The sequence below is a fragment of the Dromiciops gliroides genome, chromosome 3, assembly GCF_019393635.1.
Source record: "Dromiciops gliroides isolate mDroGli1 chromosome 3, mDroGli1.pri, whole genome shotgun sequence".
Classification (NCBI taxonomy): domain Eukaryota; kingdom Metazoa; phylum Chordata; class Mammalia; order Microbiotheria; family Microbiotheriidae; genus Dromiciops; species Dromiciops gliroides.
In genome coordinates, this window is record NC_057863.1 from 312444252 (window position 1) to 312462554 (window position 18303).

Consider the following 18303-nt stretch of genomic DNA (forward strand, 5'->3'; position numbering starts at 1 on the left):
TGATTTCTATTCAGTAGTCATTGGATTTGCAAATCCTGACTATGTAGAAGAAGCTAACAGATGATGCCGCTTGGAACCAAAATGATCAAATTGAGCATATTTTCAGAAAATTGTGTGGAAACTTAGTCTCTCCATTACTTATATTAGTAAAGGCAAAGAGTACTTCAAGTTATATTCAGGATCTGCATTTCCACTGTTAACTTTAGTAGAGGGAATGTTACTACTTTTTTTTTGAATGGCTATAAAAAATAAAGGAAATATTTATGAGTTTAAATAATTGTATCTAAATGTCAGTCATCACAATCATTAAATTGTAGTGGCTTTTCTTCTTTTCAGAATTTGTCTATCAATGGACAAGGCAGAGTTTTCTTTGTTGGGGGCGGGGGAGGGAGAGAGGGAAGATCAATGAGGGTTAAGTGACTTGCCCAGGGTCACACAGCTAGTAAGTGTCAAGTGTCTGAGGCCTGATTTGAACTGAGATCCTCCTAAATCCAGGGCTGGTGTTTTACCCACTGTGCCACCTAGCTGCCCTAAGGCAGAGTTTTCTAATGAGAAAGATAAATAGCAAAATATGCAATTCATATCCTTTTCCTGCAGAACAGTATTTGTGTACCCAGAAAGCAGGTGTAGGCCTTGTGTGTTTGAACTATGCCATGGAGAGGCAATGTACATAGTGGATAGAGAGCTTCCTTGAAGCAAGGAAGACCAGGGTTCAAAATGAATCCCTGATACCTATTGATAGTGTAACCTTGGTCAAGTCACTTAAGGCCTCAGTGCATAAGACAAATCAGCCTGAATTGGTAGAGGGAGTTTCTTTATCTGGTAGTTCCCCATGCCAATAAAATGACAGGTCCAATTCCTCTCCCTTTGTTTGTACTGCACAGTATCAAAAGGGTTAATTGGTAAAGAAAAGCTATTAAGATTTGAATAACAAATATGTTTAGTGCCTTGTAGCACCATTTAGGATAAATAATTACAGTAATGGAAGACAACCAACTTTACAAATTCATGCTTCTTTTTCATCCTGAACCAGGCTTAATTAATTTACCTTGCTTGCTTTAAGATAATACTAAACATTCTTCTCTTTCTTTTTTCTCTGTAGGCCTTGGATTGTATACTGTAAATTCAGTATATGGAGATACCATTGTGATGCCTTGCCGTCTCGAAGTACCTCAGACCCTTATGTTTGGAAAATGGAAATATGTAAGTATAGCCTACCTTGAACTTTGTTAATTGTCTCCCATTTTCAAAATAAGATTCCTTCTGTGAGTAAAATGGGAGCTTCAGATTAACATAATTGCAATATTCTGCTGTCAAGTAAAATGTATGAAGGTAAAATTAGTCTTATAAATATGCCACAAGGATAATTCCTTGAGTCCTGCATGCCAGAATCTATTCTTCACCATCCCCTCCCCCCAAAATGCCTGACCTATTCCCCTAGATCATATTAGTCTGAAAAGACATCTTTATGCATTAGAAATAGTGATAATCCTAGGATAGTGCTTACCAAGGAAGCTTTGGGCCTTGTCTAAATCTTCAGGAGCCATATTTTAACATCTCTCCATTATTGCCTGCTTTTGAACATACACTTTTCAGAGAAAGTCATGTGAAGCACTATTCAGATTTAGTGTGTATCCTCTGAACACACAGTAAAAATAACAAATGTAGAACAAATAAATTAGGACCTATTCATTAGATTTATGAATAGCCAGGTGGGTTTTTTGAAATATTTTTTACTTTTGTGTCCCAAATTTCACCACCTACTGCTGTCTTTTGTACTTCCTCATCCAGCCATGCTCCTCACAGAAAATGACTCTCACTTTTACTAAAATCAAGGCCATGATTTTTCAATTTCCTACCTTCACAAATGTAAACATCTCAACATATTCATTAACTCTCTTGCTCTTTTCTTCTCATCATAGCTAAATTGTCCACCTGGGCTCTAGATTCAGACTCCTATGTATCCTCCAAAACCACCTTTCATCAATCATCCCCTTCCTCTCATGCATCTTCATTCACTCTCTCTCTCCTGACCATCTGCCTACAAATGTGCTTAGTTCCCTTCAATCAGCTCTGTAGCTATAGCCTAAATAGAGTATAGCTATTTCTCATTCAGGTATAAGCCTGCTTCTCTTTTCCCTTTCACTACCAAGCTTCATGGGGGGAAAAAAACCCACACACAAAGTTTTTTTCCATTCCACTTGGTCCCTCCACCCCTTGCAATTTGGTTTCCATTCCATTGTTCTATTGAAACTGCTCTTTCAAAGGTCACTGATGACCTCATAATCATTAAATCCAATGGCCTTTTCTCAGACCTCATTTTCCTTGACCTTTATGGAACATTTAACATTGCTGACCCTTGATGCTTTTTTTGTCTCTTGGCTTTTGTAGCACCATATTTTCCTAATGATGCTCTTATCTCTGTGACCACTCCTTCACTTAATCCTCTTCCTTATCCCTTAAGGTTTTCTCAGTTTCTGTATGCTATGCTTTATCAATATTATCCATTCTCATGACTTAAACTATCACCTTTACCTAGATGACTCCCAAATTTTTCACCATCCCCTTCCTCTCTGCTGAGCTGATTCAGATTTTTAATTACTCACCTGTCATCTCCACCTGGATTTTTTAGCACCTCAGATGGAACATGGTAAAGGAGAATTTGACATTTTTCCCCGCTAAGCTGACCACTTCTTTGGGCTTCCTCATTTCTTTCTTTGTCATCACCATTCACCCAGCCATTCATTCTTTTTTTTTTTTTTTTTTTGGTAAGGCAATTGGGGTTAAGTGACTTGCCCAGGGTCACACAGCTAGTAAGTGTTAAGTGTCTGAGGCCGGATTTGAACTCAGGTCCTCCTGAATCCAGGGCCGGTGCTCTATCCATTGCACTACATAGCTGCCTCCCAGCCATTCATTCTTGAAAATTTGGTGTTCATTGACTTTTCCTTTGCCCTCCATTCGCTATATATAATCAGCATCATGGTACAGTTGGAAAAGTGTAGGTTCTGGTATCAGGGGACCTGAGTTCAAATGATTTAATGCTTACTCCCCATGTGACTTTGGACAAGACATTTACTCTCCTTGGGCCTCAGGTTCTTTATGTGTAAAAGGAGAAGTTTGGACTAATATGTCTTTTGAGGTCCCTTCCAGCTCTAAATTTGGGAGCCTATGGGATTTATTTCCCTTCTGTTCTTGCCTTTTATTCCCATTGTCACAACCCTAATGTAGGTCATCATTCCCACTCAATTGTCTCCAAATCATATTCCTAACTATTTTCTCCCTACCTCTGGGCTCTTCCTCTAGCAATCCATCCTTCACACCACTCGCAGATTCATCTTGCTTGTACATAGCAATATGTGTTTTTGGATAGAGTGTGCTTATAACCTAGTAACAAGTGTAAGTGAGGGAAAGAGAATAATGACAGTCTCACAAAGATATTTTTCATTGTCCAGCTACATATACAATAGCAGTTCACTGGATCCCTTACTTAGATCTGGAAGGACCTTAGATAAAGCCTAATCTGCTCTTGACCTACTTATAGATGAGCCAACAGAAGACCAGAAGAGTTAAGCAATTTGTCCAAGGTCACAGAGCTACTCAGTAGCAAATCCAGGATTCCAACTAAAGTCTGCTGACTCCAAATCCATTTTTCTTTCTCTATGTACCCACTACCTGTAAAGTAATTGAAGAAAACTTTATCTTGAACAGTATAAAACATTCTTACTTCTCACATTTATAATGCCTCCCATAAAGAATAGTTAATTACCCCTGGCCAAGTCACTAATTGGGGGGGGGGGGATGGTTTACATATGTCATAAAAAAAAGAAGTTAATTACATTATGAAATACTGAAAATAATAGTAATTTCCTGCCTATTTATATAAATAAGAATCTGAGAGAGAGAGAGAGAGAGGAGAGGAGAATAGAGGAAAGGAGAGATTCCACATAGAGCAAAGATAATTGGAGGAGAAATATTCCAGTCAGTCTGGCAAAAAAATATATATATATGCTGAATTTAATGACCATTTTACTGTTAAAAACAAACAAACAAAGATCTGATTACAAACCCAGATAATCTCAGATTTGGAAAAGTCTTCAATATTTTCCTTCACAAGAGGGGATCCACTATCTCTCAAAAGATCTTATGCTACTTTTAGACTAATTGTTGGGGGGGATGGGGAGTTGCCTCTTTTTTTCTCTGTATCAAGCCCAAATCTGATTCCTTGAAACTTAAGCCACTGCTCTTAGTTCTTTCTGCCCTCTGATGCTGAAGAGGACAAATCTAATCTGTTGTCCATGTTAGAGTCCTTCAGATATTTGATATCCCCTCTAAATCACTTACCCAGGCTAAACCTGCTCATTATCTTCAAGTGACCATTTGTGGTATGGTCTATAGCCCTCTCATCATCCCATTTACCCCCTTTTGAATGGGTTTTAGCTTGTTTATGGCCTTCATGTAAATGTGGCATCCGAAAAGCAACAAAGTTCCGCAGATGTGGTATGACCAGGATAGAGTACAGCAGAATTATCAATTCTCTTTCTGGACACTCTTCCTCTATTAATACAGCAGTGAAACATTAGCTTTTATTTATTTATTTAGCTACAAAGTCATATAGTTGACTTATATCAAGCTTATAGTTCACTAATACCCTCAGACTTTTATTTTTAATAGAGAAGCCATACATCATTGTTTCTGTACTTGTGAAGTCAATTAAAAAAAATTAAACCAAAGAATTTAGCATTTATCCCTATAAAATTTAATCTTATTGGATTATGCACATTATTCTATACTGTTATTTTTTATGCTAACTCTAGCATCAATTAACAGATTCATGTTATATGTACAAATCTCATGAGGATGCCTCCTACAATAATAATAATAAATATTATTATAGTTAACATTTCTATAGCACTTAAACAGGCATAGTGCTAAGCACTCTACAGTTATCTCATTTAATCCTCACAACAACCCTGAAAGGTAGCTACTAGTATAATCTCCATTTCATAGATGAGGAAACTGAGGGAAACAGAAGTTAAGTGACTTGTTCAGATTCACACAGCTAGTAAGTGTTTAAGACTTTATTTTAATTCTGGTCTTACTGACTCCAGGCTAAGCACTCTATCCACTGAACCACCAGCTGTCTCATTGATTAAAAACATTTAATAGGGGCAGCTAGGTGGCACAGTGGATAGAGCACCAGCCCTGGAGTCAGGAGTACCTGAGTTCAAATCTGGCCTCAGACACTTAACACTTACTGGCTGTGTGACCCTGGGCAAGTCACTTAACCCCAATTGCCTCACCAAAAATAAAAAAACAAATAAACAAACAAAAACATTTAATAGGATCAAGGACTTATTTTCAGTGCACTGAACTAGAAACTTCCCCCCACCAAATGCTCTTTGGGCCTGGTATTCAGCCAGCTCTGAATCCTTCTGACTATACTAGTACATTTCCATATCATTTACAAGAGTAGAAAAACAGACTTTACTTAAATCTAAATATATTATGTTACTAGCATTCGCCTGATACATTTATCTATATCAAAAAAGGTAATGTGCTCACTCGAGTAAGATCTGTGCTCCATCAGGACATGACAGATTTTAGGGATCTCTACTTCCCTTTTAAATTCTCACAAACTATCCCTTTAATAATGTGTTCTAGAATTTTGCCTGGAATGGAAATCAAGTTTACTAACAGAATTTTTAGACTTCATTCTTTCCTATTTTTTTAAATTGGAACAATATTTGCTCTTCACCAGTCCAGCAACACTTTCCCCTCATCATCTTTCAGAGATTGACATCAGCCCAGCAATCACCTTTGCTGTTTCTTTCAATAACCCAGGATGCTTCTTCTCTCATCCTGTTGACTTGAAAACACTGAAGGTAACTAGATAGATGCTATCTTACCATACCTTCACTCATATTTATTCTATTCTTCATAGTCCAACTGTTAGTCTACTTTGGGAGGGAGGGGAGGGCAGAAATAAAATGAGAACTGAGCAGGATAGCCTCATCACTGCCAACCAACCCAAATATTACATCTGTCTTCTACTTAAAATACTTCAGTAGTTCCCCATCACCCTCCAAATAAAGTCCTAACTCCCTACACTATCATTCAAGGCCCTCTCCAGCTTTACCTCATAGTATTCTTCTCCATGTTTACTGTGCTGAAGCCAGCCATCATATTTGAATTTTCCTCTATAACCAAACACTTACGTCCATTAAAGATGCCCAGGGCCATCATTCTTGCATGGGCAGCACTTTCCCATTTCTGTGCCTTTATTCACAGCAGTTTCCATACCTGAAATTCCTTACCTCCCTCCCATCTCTTTCTACTGTACTGTTTCATCATCTTCTAATCTGCTTAATAGTATTGTGTTGTTGTTACATATTATTTTGACATACTCCCTAGACTGCAAGTTCCATGTTGCCAGAGACTTTATTATCTTTATCATTCCTGCATTGTCTAACTTCTTCCCTCTTTCTATTTCTCTCTTCCTTCTCCCTCCCCTCACTTTTAAACACCAACAATAAACATGCAAAGCACTATTAAACACTCATTCTTCCTCATCCTACATATCCAATCTTGTTACTTCTACTTTCACACTATCTCTTGTATCTGTTCTTCTCTTTCCACTCACATATCCACCTCTCTAGTTCAGGTCTTCATCACCTCTGACCTGGGCTATTGCAGTAGCCTCTTAACATGTGGAAAAAGGATTAGATTTGCCTTTCTTGACCCCAGAATGTATAAAGAAGCAAAAAACAAACAAAAAAAACCCCTACAGACAATTAGATCTTTCCAAAATGGAATGGAATAAACTGCTCAGGTCTAGCACATCATCCTCTCACTCAGAAAACAACAGTGACTCCTTATTATCTCTAGGACCAATTATAACGTATATTTCCCATTCCCCAAATCTTCTACTTCTCCTTAAGGAACTTACATTGGATAAATCAGTTAGAAAACATTTATTAATCACTTCCTGGATCTGTGCTACAACTGCCTTTTTTTTTTTTTTTTTGCTGGTCAATGAGGGTTAAGTGACTTGCCCAGGGTCACACAGCTTGTAAGTGTCAAGTTTCTGAGGCCAGATTTGAACTCAGGTCCTCCTGAATTCAGAGCCAGTGCTTTATCCACTGCGCCACCTAGCTGCCCCTACAACTGCTTTTTTGATCTATTTATCCTATGTAAGTTGCTTAAGGAGAAGTGGAACATGTGGGGAAAGAGAAACATATATACTCTATCTATGGCTAGTAAATTCAGTTCTTTACAGCATCTTAATCATGGGTTCAAACCATGTATATTTCAGGGGAGGGAGTCAGGTCTCCATGAATTCCATGACTCCTCAAAATTCTCCAAGTCTGGCAAAGAAAAAGGACATTCCCATATAGAAAAATAAAATGCATAAGTAAATATCAGATATCCACAAGATGAGTCTAGTTAATATCAACACCTAAGAGAAGAACTATCACTTAATTAGAACATTGTTGTTCTATCTCACAGTTGGTACTATCTCTACTTTAGTAATCTTTGCTAACTAGGTTCTGGCATCCAGGGCTTAGATTCTTAGCTGCCTTGTATTATAATTCAATTCAATAAACATTTATTAAGCACCTCCTCTGATGTTTCTGCCAGGTCAACTACTCGAATAGACATAACAATTTAACAAATATTACCATACCCAAACCTTTGATGCCTGAATGCATTTTGTGAATTTAAGGGGTGATTCAAATATGCTACCTATTATTATGGCTAATAAATGTTTCGGTGTTATAAAAAAGGGAAATTAAAGGAAAAAGCTAATTAGATTCTCATAAATTCTTTGAGGTTAGAGAGAGTCTTGCCCATGCTTGTATCCTCCCACGCCCCAATAACACCTAGCACAGTGCCTTGCCTATAACAAATATTTGTTAAATTTATTGAATGAATGATCTTTGGGAATCCCCTTCTGAATAGTAATACCCACTGGAAGAGCCGGTAGATTTCCTGTTATTATAGAATAATCCGCCAAGTGGCAGCTCCCTAAGGGAATGAAACTTGGCTTATACATCTTTGGAGGTAATCTTCACAGTGCCTAGCAAAGTGCCTTACATATTACAGGCCCAATAAATATTCACTGATTAAATGAATGAATGACACACCAATAGTCTGCTGGGCCTGCTGATTTTTTTTTCATACTTCTTTTCCAGTGGTTTAAAGTAAAAGATTGACCCTATAAAAAGTGGTGCCTAAAGACATTTGCCAATATTATCCAAATATTTAAACCATTCAACAAACCCAGACTTCTGTACTTTTCAGGATTCATTTAGTAATAATCAGTCAGTATTTTTATCATCATTATTGTCACCTTACAGACATAGCACTTCATGCTTTTGCAAGCACTTTTTGAAATCTCATTAGATTCTCCCATCAATACCTAAGGAGGGAGAGGAAGAGCTGACTTCTATATACTGAGTAAACTTTAATGATGAGTAGATAAGAGGGGGAATATATTTTCCTGAAAGCTAAGGGGGAAAAACATTGTATTTTAGAAAACTCTTGATCAAGTTTTACCCAAAGTACTGTTAGACTTGCTTATAGCATCCATTGATGGCTATGATAATAAGAAGGACTTTTAGTTATTAATATTTATTCTTAATTATTATGATTGTTTTACAAAGGCAAATAATATTTATGTAGTTAAAGATTAGACCTGCCATTTTGGGCGAACAATGGACCTTTAAAGCATGGTGATAAAAAGAGCTAGTGCCAAATATTATTTGCATAGACTTTTAACTTGTAGTTTGCAGCCAAAATATATACTTGCCACTGTGGACCTCTGAATTTTCATTTTGTGCAAATGTTCATTTTGTTTTATTTTCTTTCATTGTTTGCTTGCAATGAGAACATTCCTTGTCAACATCAGAATAGATCACTGATTCTTGTCCAACATATCCAGAGGAAGCTGCATTTTTTAAAAGCATTTGTATTTTCACTTTTACATGAGCAAAACCAAATCCTGGAGAATAACCTGCAATTGCTTTTCTTATGAATATTAACTTTCTGTAACCAAAATTTATGTAAAGGCTTGCCTCTGAAATTTTTCTTCTTAGACAGAAACTGCAAATATTAGTGGAAAGAAATGCCCAAGGAAGTTATATTGTGCGGAATTTAATCCTGAAATATCTGAATGAGCCTGTGTTTAAATCTGAAGTAAAAAACTTCTTTTTATTTTAATTTGTAGGAAAAGCCTGATGGCAGCCCAGTATTTATTGCCTTCCGATCCTCTACGAGAAAAAATGTGCAATATGATGAAGTACCCGAATACAAAGACAGATTAAACCTCTCAGAAAACTACACCTTATCCATCAGTCATGCAAGGATCAGTGATGAAAAGAGATTTGTGTGCATGTTAGTTACAGAGGACAATGTGTTCGAGGCCCCAACAGTGGTCAAAGTGTTCAGTAAGTAGTCTTTAGTATATAACCTTTAAATGGAATCAATAGCTATGACCAGAACATTTTTGCTTAGAACAATGACTGAACTATCTGCTTTGTCTCTTTAACTAGGATCGATGTAACAGACCTAGAAATCTTCATTCTGCTCATGCAGAAGGTTGGCATTGAATACAGGCAGCCTGAAATTCAAACAGTAGAGTTATAGTGGGAAGCCAGGAAATGTTGTCTGTTGTTCTGCCTTGTGAATTTTCCATGTGATAAGAGATTTTACTTAATAATTAACTTGACCACAGTATGCAGAATTTGATTGACCTTAAAAATAAAGGGCTAGCCCATTTGGGGACTGGGAGGGGGGAGGTCTATTTTTTTTTTTACATTGAAAACTAAAAAGTCTATTCCACTGTTTCACTCCAGTTATATATATTTCAAAAATTAAATAACAAAGTGATTCTCAGCCTGTTTGGGGGAATTCACCAGTTTTAGAAATTTAGAAATTAGAAAATTGCTTCTTTCAGCATGGGAGAACAGCTTAGAGCCTGAATAACTAAGTGGGAGGGAGCAGGCAGTTAAAAGAAGAGGTAGGCAGGAGAAAGAAACTTGCAAAGAACAAAAAGTCAGAAAATTACAGTAGTCACAATCACAAAATTAGTTTGCCTAATGATAATATACGGCTGGTATTACAGTGCAAATGGCCTTGACAAGGAAGTTATTGGAGAGGTCCTAATTAAAGCAAGGCAGCTTCTCAAATCCAAGTAAAAACACCCCACCTCAATTACATCAAAGACTTTTAGAAATTAGAGAAGACTTCTAACTTACTGTATGGCAAACAGAGGTCTTAAAAAAATTAAATAATCAAACCTTCTCTTCAGAACTTTTTTTTCTTGCATTCTGATACCTCAACCACACCTAGAAATGATTATGGGAAGCTAAACACAGGGTTCTCTAACTAACCTAAAATGTGTATAGAAATAGTATATGCAAACAGTCAAGAATTTCCCTAGGTGCTTGTATCAACTTCAAAGTATCTACCTTAGGGTGGGATTCAAAGAATGCTTAAATAATCCAGGGGAACCTTTGTACTCCAGAAAAAGCCTCTAAAAATAAAGTGCCTATTTCCATTGATTACCTTTCAGTTTCCAAGGCCTTTTTCAAAAAGTCAGCCAACAGTCTTGTCAGTTTTAGGAATCAAATAAATAAGTGTTCATCTGTCACAGTCTCCTGCTCCTTGTGTTCCAGATGATATTAGCTACTCATCCATTTGCCAATGGATGCAAGAGCAGTGATTTAAAAATTACTATGGTGAAGATGCTTTTGTGTGCCTCCCTCCCCTTAAAGATAACAACCACTAATAAAAACTATTATGATTACTGTTCCTAATATCATCAACATAAGCAAATACAGAGGGTGAGCCATAGTAGAGACAAAGATAGACTCACAAAATTGCAATATTTCTCTGTATATATTCATGTATGGAATATAAACTAATCAGTGGTTAGTGTTTTGTTTTACGTGTTTGCTTTGTTTTTAACACAGTGAAAGTCAGCATGTCAAGGTAGTAAGACGAGAAATTAGGAAATAACCTGTATTTTGGGATTCATAAGAATTGATTGAGTTGCCATTTAGCTGTGGGGTTGGTTGGTTGATCGGTGGCTTTTTTGGTCAGGGATAAGGAAATAGGAGGGTGATGTAGAGCTACCCAAAGAAATTTCGGTTGGTCTATTTCAATAAAATCTGCAAGCTGCTTTAGAGCACAGAGGATTTCTATGATTGTGAAAACAAACTTCCCCTACCTCCTCTGAATGTTGTTGAAAACAAAGTAACTCTCAGAAACAGAATCTGCATTCCAGGCTCTGGGCCAAGGAGAATTTAAATAGACAAAGTGACACACTCTTAGAAATGGTGTTTTTATACAAGAAACTGTGAGACCCTCCAAGCCTGACAGAATGAAGTGAATAACTCATGATAAAGAAAATGTCTGAAAAAGCATATACGATCTTGGCTTTTTTTAAAAAAATGTATTTACACTGGGTCATATTGGTAAAGCTAACAGCAGCTGTGACAAGGATGCTTTTATGTTATGCAGTGTCTATATTGTAGCTGTCTAAGAGTAACCAGCTCCATCAATCAGCCCTCTGTTTCCCTCTGTTGAGTCACCTAGCAACATACATAGGGTAACACATAGTTGAATATGGCTAATGAGAACCAATCACAGAGCAACCTATTGCAGATTATCATACACATGGGCTCAAAGAAAACTTGTATATTCCAACTAGTGGCCAAGGCTAATAACTATAATGAGAGGTTCAGGTTTTGTTTTTAAATGTAACTTGCAAAGTAGAAATCGTGCCAATAAACAGGCACAGATTCAAAAAAATACATCCCTTTTTTTCCCCTACCATAACCACAGAATTTTAGTAACTGCAACATATCAACATTAAAGAGTGGTTTCATTGAGCATAGACTTGGGGTTAATGAAGTCATCCAGTAGAAAAGGAAAAAAAGAGACAGTTTGCTTTTATACTTGTAGTGAGAGACACATGCAAATATTCTGCCCTGAGATTATACAAAGAGCATAAGATTCAAATGTTCTGTGGAAGAGGCAACACAGTCTAATGAAAGGAACCTAAGAAACCCTCAGATTCTACTCATCTCTTGTATCTTCCTTGCTTGTGATTGTGGGCAAGCCAGTTAACCTCCCTGAGCTCTAAAATACTTCATCTGTAAAATGGGAAAGGGGTTGGACTGAATTGTTTTGGGGTGTCTTCCAACAGTGAGATTCTGTGATCCTTGATAAAAAAAAAAATCTCTTTGTATACCCACAGATATGAAGAGTGGTCCTTCATAAGGTAATGTTGGTTGCATTCCACAGGCAGTCCAGAGACCATCTACCATTGTCAAATTTATTTTTTGAAGCTGGTCTTTGATATTTTCATAATTAGATTATGGTTGTCCACTCAAAGTATGAATAACTTTGTTATGTTTTAACATATTAACATAACACCCTAGTTACATTTGGGTGCCCATCATTGTTTGGCTTTTTAGTCTTCTTGATTGTGAAGCAAAAGAGACTACAATTCATCATGGTCTTCACTCTGCCCCTCCTCTACAACAAGTTTACATTTCATCATGAAGATGTACCTATGATCACACTAAAATCTGTGATTATTTCTTGTCCTCTGGAGTTCTATGAGGGGATAACACCCAGAGGTGGTTAGGTGGCACGGTGGATAGAACTCTGGGTTTGCAGTGAGTAAGACCTGAGTTCAAATCCAGGGCCAGACATTATTAGTAAAGTGATCTCAGCAAGTCACTTAAATTATGTTTGCCTCATTTTACTGTTTAAAAAGGATGATAATAGTACCTAACTCCCAGAGTTGTGAGGATCAAATGAGATCTTCCTAATGTGCTTGGCACAGTGCTTGGTATGTACTAGTTGCTATATAATGATGAGGATGATGGTGATGATTATTATTATTATTAAAATTAAGTTTTGGATTATGATGATTAAAAAGTTGAAAGACATAATTTCTGGATAATTTAGTCATTTAGGCCAGCAGATTGTTAATAAAAGGATGGTCATTGGATAGCTCTCTCAGACCAAAGACTATCATAGTGGCAGGGCTCACAGCTTATATACTTTTGAAACAGTAGGTGTTCAATAGGGCCAAGAGTTGTTTGCAGTACAGAGAAATTATAGAGAAATTATCTCCACTGTGATTACACCACATTCCTCCCCCTCCCCCCCCCTTTGCACCACCCCCCCCATCCCACCCCCCAAGGAGAAGCCTTCGGGCTATATAGACAAAAGGATCTGTCTCCACCCAAGTTTGAGAACACAATGGTTGGGTGGTGTCTGACCAAAATGGAGGAAAGTCAGTGCAATCTCATAAGTAATGTCTTTCAGGAAAACCTAAAGGACTGTGGAAGAAAGGGGGAGCTCTGAGTCTCCCCAAGATATAGGTTATAAATAATCATTTCTCACAGAAAGATGCTGAATTCCACATTTTACATTAGCCTGTGCATCTGCCCCTTCTCCTCTTCTCCCTTTCCCCTAGCATGGATTCATCTTATGAACTCATTGGGTTGAGCTACTTTGGAACATGACTTCTATTTTTTTTTTCAATTAATATTTCCTCTCCCTCCAACCCCCTACTTCCCATTGAAAGCAAAAACAAAATTCCTGTAACACACATGGATACATGAATGTATATGGATAGTCAAACAAAACAAATTCTCACACTGGCTATGTCTGATAACGTATGAAATGATCAGAGCCAGGAAATAGCAACAACAGTAAAAACCAAACAATTTGGAAAGATTTAAGAACTCCAATCAGTGCAATGACCAACCCTAATTCCAGATGACTGGTGATGAAGATTATGATTCTAGAAATCAACACTGGTAAATGGGAGTGAGATAAAGAGAATTTTGCATTAAGGACCATTTTCATGCTCCTTCCACTAAAGTCCTACTCTGGTGCTTCATTATGCCAACACAGTCCAAGTCTGGCATGCCCTACATTCAGCTGGACAGAACTCAAGAAGGATTTTTAGTTATGGACTGACTGACTACTGTTTATTGTCTGAGAACCAAGACATGGAGGTGTGTTTTGTATTGGGTGTGTGTGTGTGTGTGTGTGTGTGTGTGTGTGTGTGTGTGTGTGTGTGTGTGTTTTTCTCTTTTTAACTTGGCTAATTGGTTGACTGTTGTCCTTTCTCAGAGAGGACTGAAATGACATCACTATATTGGAGTCAAATTATAGTGTGTCCAACTATGGCTGATCAGGCCAATTTGAGCTCAGAATGTTCTGCTACTAGTTGAGCACAAATAGTTTGTATGAACATTTGGAGTAGAGACATCTCTGAATTTGCATATCTCAAGTTTATTTTGAGCTGCAATTCTTTGCTTATAGAGTACAGCACCTTCTTTGACAAGGGCACAACATGCTATGAGGTCCATTGTCAGTATCTAAGAGACCTTGAGAGTGTCCTTATATTGAAGTATTGATCTCTGTTGGTGAAGGAAATACTCACATTGATGAAATCAGAGATATTTTGAAATATTTGAAGTTTCATCATTATTTGGTCATGATAAATCTCAAAATAAGAATAAGGAGGAAGGATACAAGATTCCAACTTCCATAGCCCTTCACAGGTGGTTCCTAAGATCTAACAAGGGAAACCATAGCCCCTCTATACTCAAAACTCTTTTAATCAATGTTCCCTGGGATATGGTTCAGGTGGGCTTGAAAGGACAAGTCTGAAAGGACAGCCTCTGTCACAGCAGTGTGACAGTCACTCTGAGTGGCAGAGTGTTGAGTAAATGGGAGGCTCTTATCCTCAGAAATTGGGACCAGACAGCTTTCTGTGCTGGGAGACTTTGTAGAGGGCAAAGAATGAAAGTGACCTCATATTGACATGTAACAACCTTGTGCCTTGTCCTTAAATGTTACTTGTTAACATCCCAATCAAGTATTATAGTAGGATTGACCAGCAAGAGGAAAATACTGAATGGCCAACAGTACAATATCTTCTGTACTACAAAATTTTCTAAAGTAGTTCATTGGTGATGAAATAATGAAAAAGCAAATACTAAGAATTATATCATGTAATGAAAGTTTAGGCACCATGGGCCTTTCAAGGAGAGAGGAGAGAATATATAAGTAAGCAATCTGTGATAGTGAAAAGAGGACTTAATTTGGAATTTGAAGAGTTGTGTTTAAATCCCAACTCTGCTGCTTATTGATCAAAGGAGAGAAGTTATGTAAAATATGTCCTAGAAGGGGCAGCTAGGTGGCGCAGTGGATAGAGCACCGGCCCTGGAGTCAGGAGTACCTGAGTTCAAATCTGGCCTCAGACACTTAACACTTACTAACTGTGACCCTGGGCAAGTCACTTAACCCCAATTGCCTCACTAAAAAAAAAAAAAAAAACAAACATAAAATATGTCTTAGACCTCGAAGCTCCATATAAATGTTACCTATTAGATTTTATTACTCTGTAACTTTGGGAAAGTTATTCAGCTTCTCAGTGCCTCCATTTCCAAATCTACAAAGTGAGAGGTTTGGGGTAGAAAGTTTCTAATGGAATGTTCATTTCTCCATCAAATATGATTACATATAAATTTGATCTAAGACATTTAGGTGGCACAGTGTATAGAGTGATTGGCCTAGAGTCAGGAAGACTCTTCATGAATTCAAATCTTGCCTCAGACACTTGCTAGATGTGTAACCCTGAGCAAGTAAGTCACTTATCCATGTTTACCTCAGTTTTCTCATGTATAAAATGAGCTGGAGAAGGAAATAGCAAACCATTCCAGTATCTCTGCCAAGAAAACTCCAAAATGGAGTCACAAAGAATGGGATGTACTGAACAACAACATAAATGACCTAATCATTCCTTGACAAGTCCGTCTCTCTTTAAGTGGATTGATTTCTCTCCAGCCATTTCCCCTTCTTAATCCTAGACTTGTAGCTCAGTCTTACTTTGGTCTAAACTGCTCTGAACTTTATGGATAATAAAAAGCAAGGAAAAGGAGATTATTCTGATGATAATAATAACCACTAGCATTGATACAGTGCTTTAAGATTTGCAAACCACTTTACAAAGATTATCTCATTTTACCCTCACAACAGCCTAGGAGGAAGGTGGTATTATTTATCACCATTTTTTTTAATAGATGAGGAACCTGAGGTTTATAGAAGTTAAGCGATGACTTTGCCCAGTGTCACACATAGCTAATAAGTATCTGAGTCTGAATTTGAGCTGGTCTTCCTGGATCCATGTCCAGAGCTCTATCCACTATACCTGTGAAAATATATTAATAGGTGGTGAATAGCAAACATACCTTAGCTTTAATTATTTATGAGTACATGGCATAGGATGCCCACAAATGTTCTATAGTATATTTGGCAAAAAATCATTTGAGTCATAACATAATCAACCTTCACTGTAGCCCACAGGCTACATATATTATGTGTGTGTGTGTGTGTGTGTGTGTGTGTGTGTGTGTGTGTGTGTATCCATCCTATAGGGTAGTAAATCTTTGCTCAGGAATGAAGCAAGACTGCCAGCTCTTTCTGTTTTTTTTTTCTCCCCTCCTTTCTTTTAAAGTATGATCAGGTTTAAGATGAACATTCTGAAAATTCAGAAAATGTTGCTATACTTTCATTTTAAACCTTTGTAGTGCAGCCCTGTGGTAATGAGGTTCCAAACTCCTCCAGTAAGGAAAAGCATGTCAGGAAGGAAGCAAAAAACCCCACAAAAACCTAAGATCATATTCTGTCTCTTGCTATAGAGTTAGATTCAAAATGGCTTTTGATAAAGTGTCCAGAGGCAAAATATGACTGTAATTAGTATCATTTAATTAAATGTCTTTAATAATATTACCTTGTCACCATTTTCCCTACAAATTGTACATACATGGGAATTCTTAAAACATTAAAATATAATTTACATATTGTTTCTTAAATGCTCCTGAATTGATCTGTAATTCTGCTAACATAGCCTATGTCTTTCTTTATAGCTTCTCAGCTAATAGCCATAGATGTGAAAGAAAATTACACAGGAAAATAATTTTAAGCAATGCAGAGATTTTGAAACAAAATTTAAAAGAGGTATATAGTGCAAAGAAACATATATCATTTTCTTAATAATGTGAATCTCTTCCAAATAAATAGAGGCCCCTAAATGCAAATTTGATATCCCAAACTGCTCATTTTGGAGGTGGGAAAGAGATGGGACTACTATTAAGTTTGCCTGCAATTTAATTTTAATCAGACAGGAAGAATATTTTTAAAACTAGCATACATTGCTATCGCCTACATATTAAAATGTACTAAACTTATCTATATATTATATCATACTGACTGGTTATATGTGATCATATATACATAATAACACCATGAATCACTGTTTTGAGAACAGAGTGAATGTACATTTTATGTAAAGGAAAGTGAATGTGTACCCATGTATTTCTACACTGAATTCCTCATTGAATTTGGTGTCATGGAAAACAGCAGCCTTCAAAGAGCCTGCCCATTTATCTCATCTTTTAGCTGGAGATTGCATAGTTATCCATACATTCCAGTCACACAAAATGCCAAAGGTGGTGTTAAAACAAATTAGCTCCTTTTCCCTATGTGTATTTGCATTTTCAAAGGCAGTGTGGCATACTGGGTAGAAGCTAACCTCAAAGACCTGAGTTCAAGTCTTGCCATATGAGTTTTGTATAATGTTGATTTAGTAACTCAACCTGTCAATATCCTAGGCAACTCTAAGACTCTAGGTGGCAGAGAAGGTGACAACTTATTTTGGTAGGGAGGTAGAGAAAATCAAATTAAGAATTCAAATGGACCTTAAAGATAATCTAGTTTCACCCTCCTGTTTTACAGATAAAGAGACAGAACTAGAGTAGAGAATGTCTTTCCCAAAGTTAAACATAAAGAGCCACAATTTAATCCTACATCTCCCAGTATAGTACTTTTTCCCACTTAATAGACTTATGTATAGTAAGGTTGGCTATCCAGAACCCTGAGGAAATGGATCTTTTGAATAACGACCTTTTCAAGATAGCTTAACTTGTCCCTTTAAAGCACCACATCACTGTTCATATTAGTCATCTGAGATAAAAATCTCTCAAAAATGTATTCTGCACTTTCATGCCTGTTTAGAAAAAAGTCCAGTGAGCATAATGTAACCTTTTCCTGATAACTCTCTGTCATCATTATGAACACCAATTATGAAGCTGTGATATCTATGTGAGGAGATAAAACAAGACAGTAATTCATCTGAAAAAGAGCTGATGATTCTAGTGGACCATTAGCTCAAAATGAGTCTATAGTAAGATATGTTAGCTAATGAAG

The 18303-nt window shown here is 37.0% G+C and overlaps 1 protein-coding gene across 3 annotated transcripts in view; it reads left to right on the forward strand.

Moving 5' to 3' along the window:
• ALCAM (activated leukocyte cell adhesion molecule) overlaps positions 1–18303 on the forward strand; it is a 269642-nt gene that overhangs the window by 207884 nt on the left and 43455 nt on the right. For all 3 annotated transcript variants that reach the window (XM_043995233.1, XM_043995234.1, XM_043995235.1), the window contains exons 2-3: positions 1103–1203; positions 9227–9446. In XM_043995233.1, coding sequence (XP_043851168.1) covers positions 1103–1203; positions 9227–9446 — 321 coding nt within the window. The remainder of the gene's footprint in view (positions 1–1102; positions 1204–9226; positions 9447–18303) is intronic.